We start from the raw sequence: 12576 nt of genomic DNA on the forward strand, positions 1-12576 counted from the left end.
AGGAAATCCATCAAGGAGTGTCTCACAACAAAGAACCAGAAAGTTGTGGAATGACTAGGTTAAAGGTCTTAATCTTGTTGAGATGCTGTTGGGGTTACTTGAAAGGGGCTACACAGGCAAGAAACCCCTCTAACGTCTCACAGCTAAAAGTGAGGAACGGGATGCTTCCCACATAAAAGCTTAGATACCCCATCAGGTAGCTGGTCTCTTCCTCTGCTAGAGGATTCATTTCTACAGGTTATTTTTGCTCTTTTAAGTACAATAAAACCACTTTCATTTTCAGAGACAACAAACAGAAGACATTGATATATAAACATTTCCTAAAAAAAGGATATTTAAAGAAAATCTTTATTATTTCACATGGATCTAAAGCTAGATTTGGGTTTGATTATAAGAGCTACACAATATAAGAGCTACACAATCAGGGTTAAATATCACTGTTGAGTCTTTATGACACTTTCAGTTCTGTTTTGTGGTTTTTGAGCTACAGCCTTAAACCTTTGATCAGCTGATAAATTACCAGTTTGGATTGATATGTTGTTTGTAGCTTTCAATTAAACTTCATCATTTTAACTTGACATTTTTAGATCCAAATACTTGTTTTGTGTGTGTTATTGCTCAATCAACTTTTCTACTAAACTGAACAGAATAACTTCAGAATGGACATTCTGAACAAAATATGAAAACTGTAGACTCAGAAGTTTATGACCAGATGTAATTTTAACTACAAAGGTGGTCTGGACTCATCGCTTCCCTTCACCTGGACCGTCCTTCATGGTATTACAATGCATTTCATATTCAAGTGAAATAGGAGGAGGCTGAACCAAATCAAGATGTATTGCATTTTATATCCATCCATCCATCCATCCATCCATCCATCCATCCATCCATCCATCCATCCATCCATCCATCCATCCATCCATCCATCCATCTTCTTCCACTTATCCGGGTCGGGTCACGGGGGTATCAGCTTCAGTAAGGAAGCCCAGACTTTCCTCTCCCCAGCGACACGGGCCAGCTCCTCTGGGGGAATCCCAAGCTTCGCCTTTTGGCTCAGCCCTCTCTTCACCACAACGGACCGGTATAGCGCCCGCTTCACAGCAGACGCTGCACCAATCCGCCTGTCGATCTCCCACTCCATCTTCCCCTCATTCGTGAACAAGACCCCAAGATACTTGAACTCCTCCACTAGGGGCAGCACATCCTCCCCAACCCGGAGAAGGCACTCTACCCTTTTCCGGTCGGAGACCATGGTCTCGGATTTGGAGGCACTGATTTTAACCCCGGCCGCTTCGCACTCGGCTGCGAACCGCTCCAGTGAGAGCTGTAGATCACGCCCTGATGAAGCCAATAGGACCACGTCATCCGCGAATAGCAGAGACGCAATCCTAAGGCCACCAAAATGGATCCCCTCAACACCTTGGCTGCGCCTACAAATTCTGTCCATAAAAGTTATGAACAGAATCGGTGACAAAGGGCAGCCTTGGCGGAGTCCAACTCTCACCGGAAACGAGTCCGACTTACTGCCGGCAATGCGGACCAGACTCTGACACCGGTCGTACAGAGACCTGACAGCCCTTATTAAAGGGTCCGGTACTCCATACTCCCGGAGTACCCCCCACAGGACCCCTCGGGGGACACGGTCGAATGCCTTCTCCAGATCCACAAAGCACATGTAGACTGGTTGGGCAAACTCCCATGCCCCCTCCAGAATCCTGCTGAGGGTATAGAGCTGGTCCAGTGTTCCACGGCCAGGACGAAAACCACACTGCTCTTCCTGAATCCGAGATTCGACTATCCGACGGACCCTCCTTTCCAGAACCCCAGAATAGACCTTACCAGGGAGGCTTAAGAGTGTGATTCCTCTGTAGTTCTTCTGCATTTTATAATGTGTATTAAATCAAACGCTTTAGAAATCACAGCAAGAAAACCTTCTTGTTCTTATAGGACAGACTCTTTGACCTTTGGCTTTAGATTCACATTAGACAAAGCAGTGCAACACAAAAAAGAGGTCCATTAAAACAGAATTATTTTCTTGCCAAAAAAGAAAAAAAAAAGAGGAGTACTCATTCGATCTGGCATATAACCCAGTTTCCCTCCTGATTCTTTGTCTCAAAAGCACAAGAGCTCAACAGCACAAGAGACACGGGAGTTTTTCCACTGTATGATTGATCTTTATGGATGGTCTTAGGCTTGTTTGTTCCCATGTTGAACGAGGGAATCCAGCCAGAAGGACATGGGGTTACAGCTGAAGGTGACTTAATTTTCTCTTTTACTCTTGCCAGGGATTTAGTAGTGACCTCTTATTTGCCGCGGCGCTTGCTCTGACTCTAATCAGATGAGCCGTTTCCCTCTTCACAGGTTTCCAGTCCTCTAATCGCCCTCTGACAGCTTTCTTGACGTGCAAAAAGTTGAGACAATATTACTCTTAGATAACTTGTGTTTGTGTTGGGTGAAGTAAGCAAGGCTGTTAAAACACATACACAGCTTGATATAATGTGTTATTGTCAAACTTTAGTGAGGTATATAACTATCTACCCTTTTAGAAGAAACTCGAGAAACAGTAATGTTTAATATCAGAGGAATTGCAGTCAGATTGTCTAACTAAAGTGTCGGGAACATGTTGAAGTTGAACAAAGATTTCTGTGTGGCTGTGTTCAGATTTGTTTTAAAGTGGATCCCTTTACAAAGCATTGTTGATGCTTGTTTACTTCTTTTGCTTGTTTTTAATCTGCATAAATATGTTTAAAGTATAAGAAGAACCAAAATGTGAGTTTAAAATAAGTACTACACATATCAAAAGATTAGGTTTAAAGAGAGGGTTAAAAGAGAGAAAAGATACTGTGTGGATTTTCTGCCAAAATCAACACCAGAATAACAATTTTCAATTGTCTCCCAAAACACCATGTACAATGTGTTTGTTATTTAGACCTATAACTGAATTTATACTCTTTCCGTTGGTGATATTGTCTTATCATTTTTGTTTGTGAACATGTTACAACATAATTGCAGTGCTTGCAGCTTTTACGGGGCCCTCAAATAAACCCATCTTTAATCCTGGAATCACAGAATAAAGAGCAGAACAACAGAAGGATCCGACGAGGAACACTGAACAACAGAGAGATTTTATACTGAGGGAGAAGTGGAGAATGACACTGAATGCAGGTGAATAAATCAGGACATCATGTGAAGCAGCTTAGGTCAGAAGGAGTGCAATGGAGAGCCTGAGGAAATGTGTCTGATTAACTCCAGTAGCTGAACTAAGACACAAGGAAACAAACCAATGGTAAAAGACAAGTATTAACATAAAGGGAACAGACTAAAATACAAAAGGAACCGAATACAGGAAAAAACTCATATGGCAACACGTTGGATGAACGTCAGTTAAATAGTATGAATGTTGTGAAAATGTTCTGAAAACGTTTATGAATCTTATCTAATGGGATTCCTTATCAGATATTATAATGAATCTTATCTTCTCTTAATCATGTCTTAAAAAAGGAAAAACATAAAGACAACAACAACAACAAAAAAATCAAAACAAAAGAAGAATGTGACTTTTTTGTTTTAGATTGTTGTTGAGTCTCACCACACTCTGACCAACTTTGTCATAAGTTGGTCAGAGTGTGTAGGAACTTCTAGACACTCATACCACCTATTATTTAGTTACTTCCATAACTATATGGATATATATATATAGTAAAGGAAGTAACTATATATATATATATATATATATATATATATATATATATATATATATATATATATATATATATATATATATATATATATATATTTTTTTTTTTTTTTTTTTTTTTTTTTTTTATTTATTTATGATTTAAACCACAGCTTAATGACCAAAACATTTTTGTTTTGGACTTGGGGGAGTTCTGAGCTGTGATAAAAAGCACAATCTACAATTACATAAAAGTGGATATGAAGTTTTTATAAACTCAAATATTTAATATTTTATTACATAAATAACAACATTTTGAAAAATTATTCTTGCCTATAATTTAATGTTTGGAGCCCCACTTCTTGGCCGCCTCTTTCCGGGCCCGAGACAGCTGACTCGTTTGTCCCCCTTTGTCATTGGGGGTGGGTAGCAGTGAACTGAAAATGGTTCACAGGAACAATTCAAGAGACAGAACATCAATCTTTTTTATGACCATCTCAGTCCCAGAACAAAACCTGTGGTCTAGTTCTTCATCAAGACTTCCCACAAGTTTCAATGATCAGGAGAGAAAGTGCAAAGAGGACTGGTGAAAGATCCATCTCTCTGTACAATGTGAAATAATTTATGAGACGATAGTAAAGGTCCTTCTGGGAAAAGAATGCTTCACAAAGTATATACAACAAGGGTTACTTTGCTAAAAACGCATTGTTTTTTATTAGGGCTTTATCTACTTATTGGATCTTTCTAAAACAATGAATGTAAGATTACACTGCTGCAATAAAATATTAATTTATTTTAAGGCTTTACCAAGGTTGCTGATAAATGTGCTCAGTTTTTGTTGTTTTTTTGTATTTGTTGTGTTGGTTAGCCAATGAGTGGTTGCCTGAGACAGAATGTAGACACACATGTATCTAAAAATCCTTGTTGGTTTTGGTTTATTAGAGCTAGCATATATATACATATACATACTGTATTTTATGTACATATACACCACTTTTCTCAACTAAAAATAGAGGGCAGAGACTCCAGGAACCCAGTCAGAATATTCTAGTTGCTGACGTGTTACTTCCTGTAATGACATTGAAAATTTGCCAAGCTTATTCTGAGATATCAATCATTCTAGGGGGGAGAAATCAGCCACACTAAGAAAAATATCATTGCCCTTGAGTTCCAGAGTGATAATGCAGTCATGGACCATGGGGATGGATAGATGAGTCATTCAGGGTCTGGCCCACTGACCCCTCTCTTCTTGGTGCTCCCATCACATTAAGAAGGCGGTCTCCTCTGTGGAATGTTTGTTTATGTGTGAAGCTACGGGCCCGGGCACTGAACGTTATCTCACACAGAGTTTGTGAGTCTTTGAGAAATGCTTGTCATGTCCACGGGGTGACCTTGATGACATGGTCATTGGAACAGTTAGTCGGTTCTCCTGTTTATCTATCTGGTGATAGCAAGATGGCCTTGAGGGGAGAGCTCCTATATATACAAGAGCTCTCAAACCTCCTACAGACAGAAGCCTTAAAGCCTCCACAGCAGTCTCAGCTACTCAGCTGAACCTTTACAGTCCAGACACAGTCTAACCTTTTCTAAATTGTTTGCTTTCAAGGTTTGCAATTCTTTATTTGCTTTTGTTTTGTTTTTGTTTTTTCATTTCAAAGTGCCAGAAAGTCCTACAATACAAAATGCTTCCCGCAACTTTCAAACTGTGCGCTGGCATCTCCTATCGGCACATGAGGAACATGACAGGTGAGTGAGTGAATGCCATCGGACTGACAGTCAGAGCTGCTGCCTTGACCTACTTCTTTACCCCCATTTTACTCCATGCATGAATCCGCATTCTTTCCAACTGAGGTCTGCATGCCGCCTCAGATCCGAGCGACAGAAAACAAATGGAGAAACACAGGACAGAGCCAAACGTGTTCTTATTGCTTATTTTTTCTAGTGGTTTCATTTGCAAATATTATGTTCTCTTGCTTTCCAGGTCTGAGAAGAAATGCCTTGGCAGCCATCCATTATGAGCTGAACAGGCTGGCGGGCCCAGGTCCCAGTAACTGGATCAGCCAGGTCCGTCGACGAAGCTCTCTCCTCAGTGAGTTGTTTTTTGTTCTTTCTATTTTACTTTTATTTATACATGTAAATCTCTGTGATACATAGGTTGTACATAGGTTGTTTACATAATAGACCTGTTTTAAACAAAAAATAGAATATAGATTTGTATATAGAGGAATTCTTGGTTTTTTCTATTTGGCATTTTGGTGGGTTTTCATGCTTGCTTCATCAATTTATCTCACATATATATTTTTCCATGATACAAGACAAATATAATTGTGGGTTAAACCTCCATATTAAGAAAATGCCTCATTAGTGACTAATCAAAGTCAAATAGTAAGACTTCATTCATGTTTATTTTTATTTGCAGAAAAAGAATAACATTAGCTCTTTAGGATTATTGCTGGTGTTTTAAACAACTCTGAAAAGTGTGGTTGAAAAAGATTATGTTTGAATATATTCTCTAGTTAATGTCCATTGGTGACTCTTTGTGTTTGCAGAATCCCGGTTGAGGTCCCGGTTCAGAAGAGTTAGGCTGTGTTAATACTGACATGTTACAATGTTACAGTGTTGCTAAAGGGTTTAATATTTATGTTTGATACACAATAAACCATTTTCTGGGCAATGTCTTAAAGGCACAGGGGACATATTTGGTATAGTACTCTCTGTCTTACTGTGAACTTATTCTACTGTGCATCTCATAATCCCATGCAGGCTTGGAACACTGATGTCTTGCTAGTGCACTGAATTAAGCATTTTAGCAATCATTATAAGACCTCCCATTTTTAATAGGTTTACAAAGAATTAAACCTGACTCAAATGCATCAACAGTAGGACATACAATAAATAGACTCTGCATTGTTCGTCATTCATGGCGACCTTAAAGTTAAATATTTTTGTCTCCCTGTTTCCAACTGACCAATTTAAACTCTCTGTAAACTGATGGTAGATTATGTCCTTGTAACGTTAAATAACTGTGTGACTTTCCTGCCTAATGCTCCATTGGCTGTCAGATCTCTCTATCTAACCATTTTGTACCTTCCTGAACAGGTGATGAGGAGCCTCAGAGAACATCCAACATTATAGTTCATGAACATCTCAACCACATTTTTAGCCAGTCGAATTTAACCATGGATTAATTAATTAGAAAGTAAAAAAAGAAGAAAAAAAGAAAAGAAACGCAAAAAACCTTTTCATTCCAGACTTTTTGAGGTTCCCTGGAACAGTACCCTCCTGCACCTGAGTATATTGTAATAGAAATTAAATAAGAGCAGGAAAAAAATCCTTTTCCCAGGTTCTTTAGGCTACATACTCAAAGAATAGTGCTAAATGTTCTAAAGAAAATCTGAGATATATTTACCGAGTTACTGAGTTAAATAAAAATAAATCAGTGCAACCAGCCTGAGTGACAATGAAGTCTACTTAGTCTTTGAGTATAAAGTACACAGGTGGAAATACCTCAGTGTTCTATGGTGAAAAAATCTGTAAAGAGTTTACAGGAGAGTTTCTATAAATAATAATTCATAAATAGATGTGAGATAAAATGGTAGCTTCGACAAGTTATTTTTCATGTGTACTAAAAAAACTATTTATTTATTAAAAGAACACACTTGATGTTCAACATAGGTTTTTGGGAGATATACAATTTCAACCTGTGTAAGTTGTTTTGGACATAGTAGTAGGTGGAATTTGGGGGATTTTTCTTTTAACAACAACACGTGTTTGTTTTACTAATACCTGCAACTGAATGATCTTAAATGCCAGATTATTAAAGAACTAGGGAATGGTGTTACATTAACAACTGTGTCATCAGCATAGAGATCGAAAGACGGAAGATTCTGAGTCACATCGTTAATTTTTTTTTTAAAAGCCTTGACTCTAATACATAGCCTTGATTTACACCTTTTATGCCATTTAGCTGGCAGGAAGAAAGATGACTAAATTAAAAAACTCTGCTTATGGCCAAAAAATAAATAAATAAATAACATAAAAACCACCCATCTAGTAAGTTTGAAAGAACTATATCTAAAAGCCATTGGCATGACATATGATCTACTGTTTCAAATTCTTTTGACAAATCTATCAATAATGCATGCATTGCTGTGGTTTGAAACCACAAAGCTACAAAACTTGCATCCTATGTGTTTTACTAACATGGTCTCTGTTTAAGGTTCTCGGATTCAGGAAGAGGAGGGATACAACGAGGAAGAGATATCATATGTGAAGCAAGGTGAGGATGCACTGCAGAAAGCCATCAGCATCCTCAGCGAGCAGGACGGCTGGACCGTGGAAACTGTCGCTGTGAGTACCATGGCAAAGCAGAGCAGAATAACATTTAATTTAAATTGACTTTAGATTAGATGGATACAACTCTCTAATATAGGTAATGCAGGTTATGTTCTACTTGCCAAGGCAGACGATTGTTGAATCTCTTCCCACGTTTTTTCAGGCAAACGGAGATAAGGTTCTGAGCAAAGTCTTGCCAGACATTGGGAAGGTGTTCAAACTGGAAGTGGTGCTGGAGCAACGTCCTGACAACCTTTATGAAGAGCTGGTGGAAAAAATGGAGCTAATGGGAGAGTGGAACCCCAACGTCAAACAAGTCAAAGTAGGATAGATTTTAAATGGGGATTAAGGAACTGTCCAGAGCACAGATCTTAAACTCAAGGTCAATTGTAACATTTTAAACTGGGATATTCCAGATCCTTCAAAAGATCGGACAGGACACCATGGTTACCCACGAAGTGTCTGCAGAGACGCCAGGCAACGTAGTGGGACCGAGGGACTTTGTGAGTGTCCGCTGTGCCAAACGTCGAGGCTCCACCTGCTTCCTGGCCGGAATGTCTACTCAGCACCCACAAATGCCTGAGCAGAAAGGCGTAATCAGGTAAATTAATGAATGTGATCATCTGCTTTGTTGAGATGTACTGGTACTGCTTTCAAACACCAAATTGGTATCCAAATGTGTTCACATTCAGCGTAATTTGTGACGTTTTGCAGAGCCGAGAACGGGCCTACCTGTATAGTGATGAAGCCTTGTGCTGAAGACCCAAATAAGACTAAGTTCACCTGGTTACTGAGTCTAGATCTGAAGGTATATGATATAGCCAACACAAACATTAAAGTACAAATGGGAGTCTGTCTAACACACAATTTGTCATTGTCATCCGCAGGGCTGGATCCCAAAGACAATCATAAACAAAGTGCTCTCTCAGACGCAGGTGGACTTTGCCAACCACCTCAGAAACAGAATGGCCAATAACGATTCCATGGAGATGGCTCACGCCTGCTGACACAAGATGTCCTTTGAGTCAGCAGAGAGGGAAACCTCTGCTCGTCAGAATTCTCATTCTAAATCTGCTTAGAGACAGTAAAAAAGTAGAAACTCCAGGAAGTTTTAACAAGATCCCGGGAATACTGTGCTTTTCTGAAATCTTGAGAAAATCTCAGCAATTTTGATGAAACAGATAATGAGTAATAATAGATCAGCACAACACCATCGCCGATGAGACTTGCACCTAAGAATTTCAAAAAAGAAATTATTTTAGCCTACATATGTGCACTGTGTGCACTTTTCCCTGTTACTGGTAGTTGCCAAGTAGTGAAGAGAGTTTTGATATACGCCCTCGTCAAAATTTGTGACATTTTCAATGTCCATTTAAAAACACAGTTTAGATATGCCCAGATATGTCTTCAGACTTTTTGCACTTAACATTTAATGGACTTTACATTTAAAGAATGCAAGCACTAAGGAGGAGTGCCCTAAATGAAATACAGCCTATTGACTGTTGTTCTTAATAGCTGCTATACTCAATATGTGTCATACTGTGTTGATTTTAAGTCTTACCCAGTGTTTAGCACTTGGATCATACATTTCTGTTGAAAGAATTTGAGGCTCCCGACAGTCACATAATTTACCTCCTTACAAAATACATGTAGTTTATTTCTTTACAAACCCAACTATCATCCCTCGTTGACGAGTCTCTTTCAATATCGACCTAATTATCTTTCCTTGCCCCTGTTGTGGAATTGCACTTTTATTTATTGATTTTGCATAGCTGCATGACATTACAGCAACTGCTGTGTGTCACTGATATTTATGCTTTCAGAGAAGAAGTTTAAAAAAAAATGATTGTATTGTGTTATATTAGAACTGGAATAAAATCTTGTTGAACATGTATCTGGTCGCATGCTCAGTTTGAAATAAAAGACAACAACACACACCCATACACATGTTACAAACTGAGTTTTTGGTTTCCTAAGGGATGCAATTAATATATATGTGATACAGTGCCTTACAAAAGTTTTCACACCCCTTTAACCTTTTGTAGGGGTAGGGGTAGGAGTTTATAAGTTCTCACTTCTTCCTACCCCGTTTTGAGCATGATATGTTAACTGAAACAAAAAGCTGTATTTTCTCTTCTTTCTTATGCACTTCTTGTTACTGTGCACTATTTTATTTTTATATTTGTATCATGTTCGAATAAATAAATAAATAAATAAATAAATAAGTTTGTCACGTCACAACCACAAAATTCAATGCATGTTCACGTGGACTTCAAAAGTGGAAGTCTGTACAAAAGGTCAAGTATTTGTATTTAACTGACCTGAATCAAAAGGATCCCCCTTTCTGGCATTATGAATTAATTAATTTGGGGTATGTGTCTACCAGCTTTGCACATCTGAAAACTGACATTTTGTCAATCCTTCCTGAAAAAAATTGCTAAAGTTCAGTCAGATTAAATGGAGGGCGTCTGTGAACAGTGATTTTATTTTATTTTTTATTTATTTAAATCTTGCTACACCTGATGAAGAAAAGCATTACCACTGCTAAATGCTACCACTTCAATTTTGTTCTGTGGTGATGAAGAGTTCAGGGAAATGTAAAGTCTTGTATTAGCTCCACACAAAATGTTTTGCATGCAGGCTGGAAAGTTCAATTTTGGTTTTATATAACTAAAAAAACTTATTTTCCATGTTTTCCCAGTCCTCTGCATGGCTTGTGGCTTCAGTTAAACTTTAAACAGGACGTCCTCTGGCTTTCTTTCAATAAGGGCTTTCTTCTGATTGACAACTAGTACAGCTTCCCCCACGTGAGCTGTGGCGCTCTGAAGCCCCTGTCAGTTTAGACGGGCAACCATGCCTCGCTAGGTTTGCAGTTGTGTTCTACTCTTTCCATTTGTGTTTGATGGATTGAACACTTCTCTGTGAGACGTTCAAAGCATGTGATATTGTTACAGCAACATGCTTAAACCTTCTCCAGAACGTCATACTACATCTACCCGCTGTTTTTTTTTGTTGTCTTTATTATGTTTTTTGTTCTCTGAAAAACATTCAAGCCCTTCACCGAACAGCTGGATTTACTCCTAGAATTAAATTATAAAGAAATGGAGTCCATTATATGACATCTGAGGGTATTTGCTTGCACTGGATTTTATTTGGAGTAAATGGGGATGAATGCAAATCTTTGCCAAACTTTTCCAATTGGTATTTGTTAAAATAAATATTGAAAATGGCCCACCCTTAGTCTCTCACGTTGCATAAGACAGACAAAAACAAATGAAATACACAAACTTCTGTGGTTGTGACATGACAAAATGGGAAAAACGTAAGAAATGAACTTAGAATGAAAGCCTTGGAGCTCAATTTGGAGACGTCACATCAATTTTTAGGTAATTCTTCTCAGACGGAAAAGGAAGAGGAAAAGTTTGGTTTTTTTTCCCTCAAAATCCTGCCGAGAGTTGCTCATAAAAAACACCGTCCTTCTTTGTGATGGCTTTTCAGACTACCAGTTTGCCTGGAAGAGCAGGTGTCTGGCCTTTCGGATTAGTCAGGAGCCCAGCATAACAGTTCAATATGAGCCAGCAGCACATTCCCCACCATCAAGCAACACCCCTTCAAATCTGTCCCTCGTTACTCCCAGTTATGTAACACGTTGCCAAATTTATGTAGCTTTGTTAAATCTAAAAAAGGTTTCATTAATGGATCATTCTCTTGGACGCAGCATGGACAAATTAGGCCAGAATGAGTCACAGTACAGGACTTTCACTTCCCGTCTCACAGAAGTTCTCTAACATCCTATTCCATATCTATGTGATTATGTTGTATCGCAAGAGCTCAAAAATGTTCTTTGAAACGGGAACTGAGATATTGAGATTATCAAATAACTGGGTTCCTGACAAATATGTGGTTTGATATTTACTCCTGCACGTTTAACAAGATGATAGTTAGATGCCAAGTCCCGTTTTATGCAGTACTGTTCTTGAAAGAATGTTCCACAGGAAAATGACTGACATTTTTTTGAAATGCCTCAAAATCAAAGCATAAGCAGATGTGGCCAGAGTGGACGAGATTCACAGAACGTGTTCCATCACTGGCGCGGTGGTGGGAAATGTGAGGAAAATCTGACCCTGGCGCAGAAAAGGGAAATCATTTCTCTGCACAGAAGTTGTGCAATGAGACCAGAAAGACAAAACAAGCAATCTGGCAGCTATGCTAAATCCTTGGCACTGATACCACCATTGATTAATTTATTGCTGTTTTTTTTCCCCCAGTCACGAGGCGAATGTGGGCACAGTCAGAGAAATACATATTATTGAAATCCCTTAAAAGCCTTGATAAAAAGATAAATATCTTATAGTAAATAGTGAATATACTGTATTATAGGCTGCATGGCGAAGTAGTTGTTAGCACAGTTGCCTTGCAGCTAGAAGGTCCTTGATTTGAATCACTGCTTGGGGTCTTTCTGTGTGGAGTTTGCACTCAGTTTCACCCACTGCATGTGTAGGTTCTCTCTGGGTACTCTGTCTTCCTCCCACAAAAAAAAAAACCATGCATGCGAGGTTAATTTG

At 38.7% G+C, this 12576-nt stretch overlaps 1 protein-coding gene across 2 annotated transcripts; it reads left to right on the forward strand.

Moving 5' to 3' along the window:
• The first annotated feature begins 5181 nt into the window (after nucleotides 1–5181).
• star (steroidogenic acute regulatory protein) lies at nucleotides 5182–9903 on the forward strand. 2 transcript variants are annotated; one of them, XM_012854764.3, is made up of 7 exons: nucleotides 5182–5422; nucleotides 5658–5765; nucleotides 7896–8026; nucleotides 8175–8333; nucleotides 8428–8612; nucleotides 8726–8819; nucleotides 8899–9903. In XM_012854764.3, the coding sequence occupies exons 1-7, from the start codon at nucleotides 5359–5361 to the stop codon at nucleotides 9016–9018; spliced, it is 861 nt and encodes a 286-aa protein (XP_012710218.2). In that variant the 5' UTR covers nucleotides 5182–5358; the 3' UTR covers nucleotides 9019–9903. The 2 variants fall into 2 exon arrangements, with proteins under 2 accessions (XP_012710218.2, XP_036000415.1); XM_036144522.1 differs by lacking the exon at nucleotides 5182–5422 and having other exon boundaries at nucleotides 5486–5765.
• Nucleotides 9904–12576: the final 2673 nt, after the last annotated feature.

This window comes from Fundulus heteroclitus, chromosome 12 (genome assembly GCF_011125445.2).
Source record: "Fundulus heteroclitus isolate FHET01 chromosome 12, MU-UCD_Fhet_4.1, whole genome shotgun sequence".
NCBI lineage: Eukaryota > Metazoa > Chordata > Actinopteri > Cyprinodontiformes > Fundulidae > Fundulus > Fundulus heteroclitus.

What these genes read in the sequence shown, in the direction of transcription:
- star (XM_036144522.1), top strand. Translation starts at nt 5,498, where the DNA reads ATGCATGAATCCGCATTCTTTCCAACTGAGGTCTGCATGCCGCCTCAG. An exon ending in GGACCGTGGAAACTGTCGCT is followed by an intron (nt 8,027 to 8,174) that starts GTGAGTACCATG and finishes ACGTTTTTTCAG; the next exon opens with GCAAACGGAGATAAGGTTCT. An exon ending in TACTGAGTCTAGATCTGAAG is followed by an intron (nt 8,820 to 8,898) that starts GTATATGATATA and finishes TGTCATCCGCAG; the next exon opens with GGCTGGATCCCAAAGACAAT.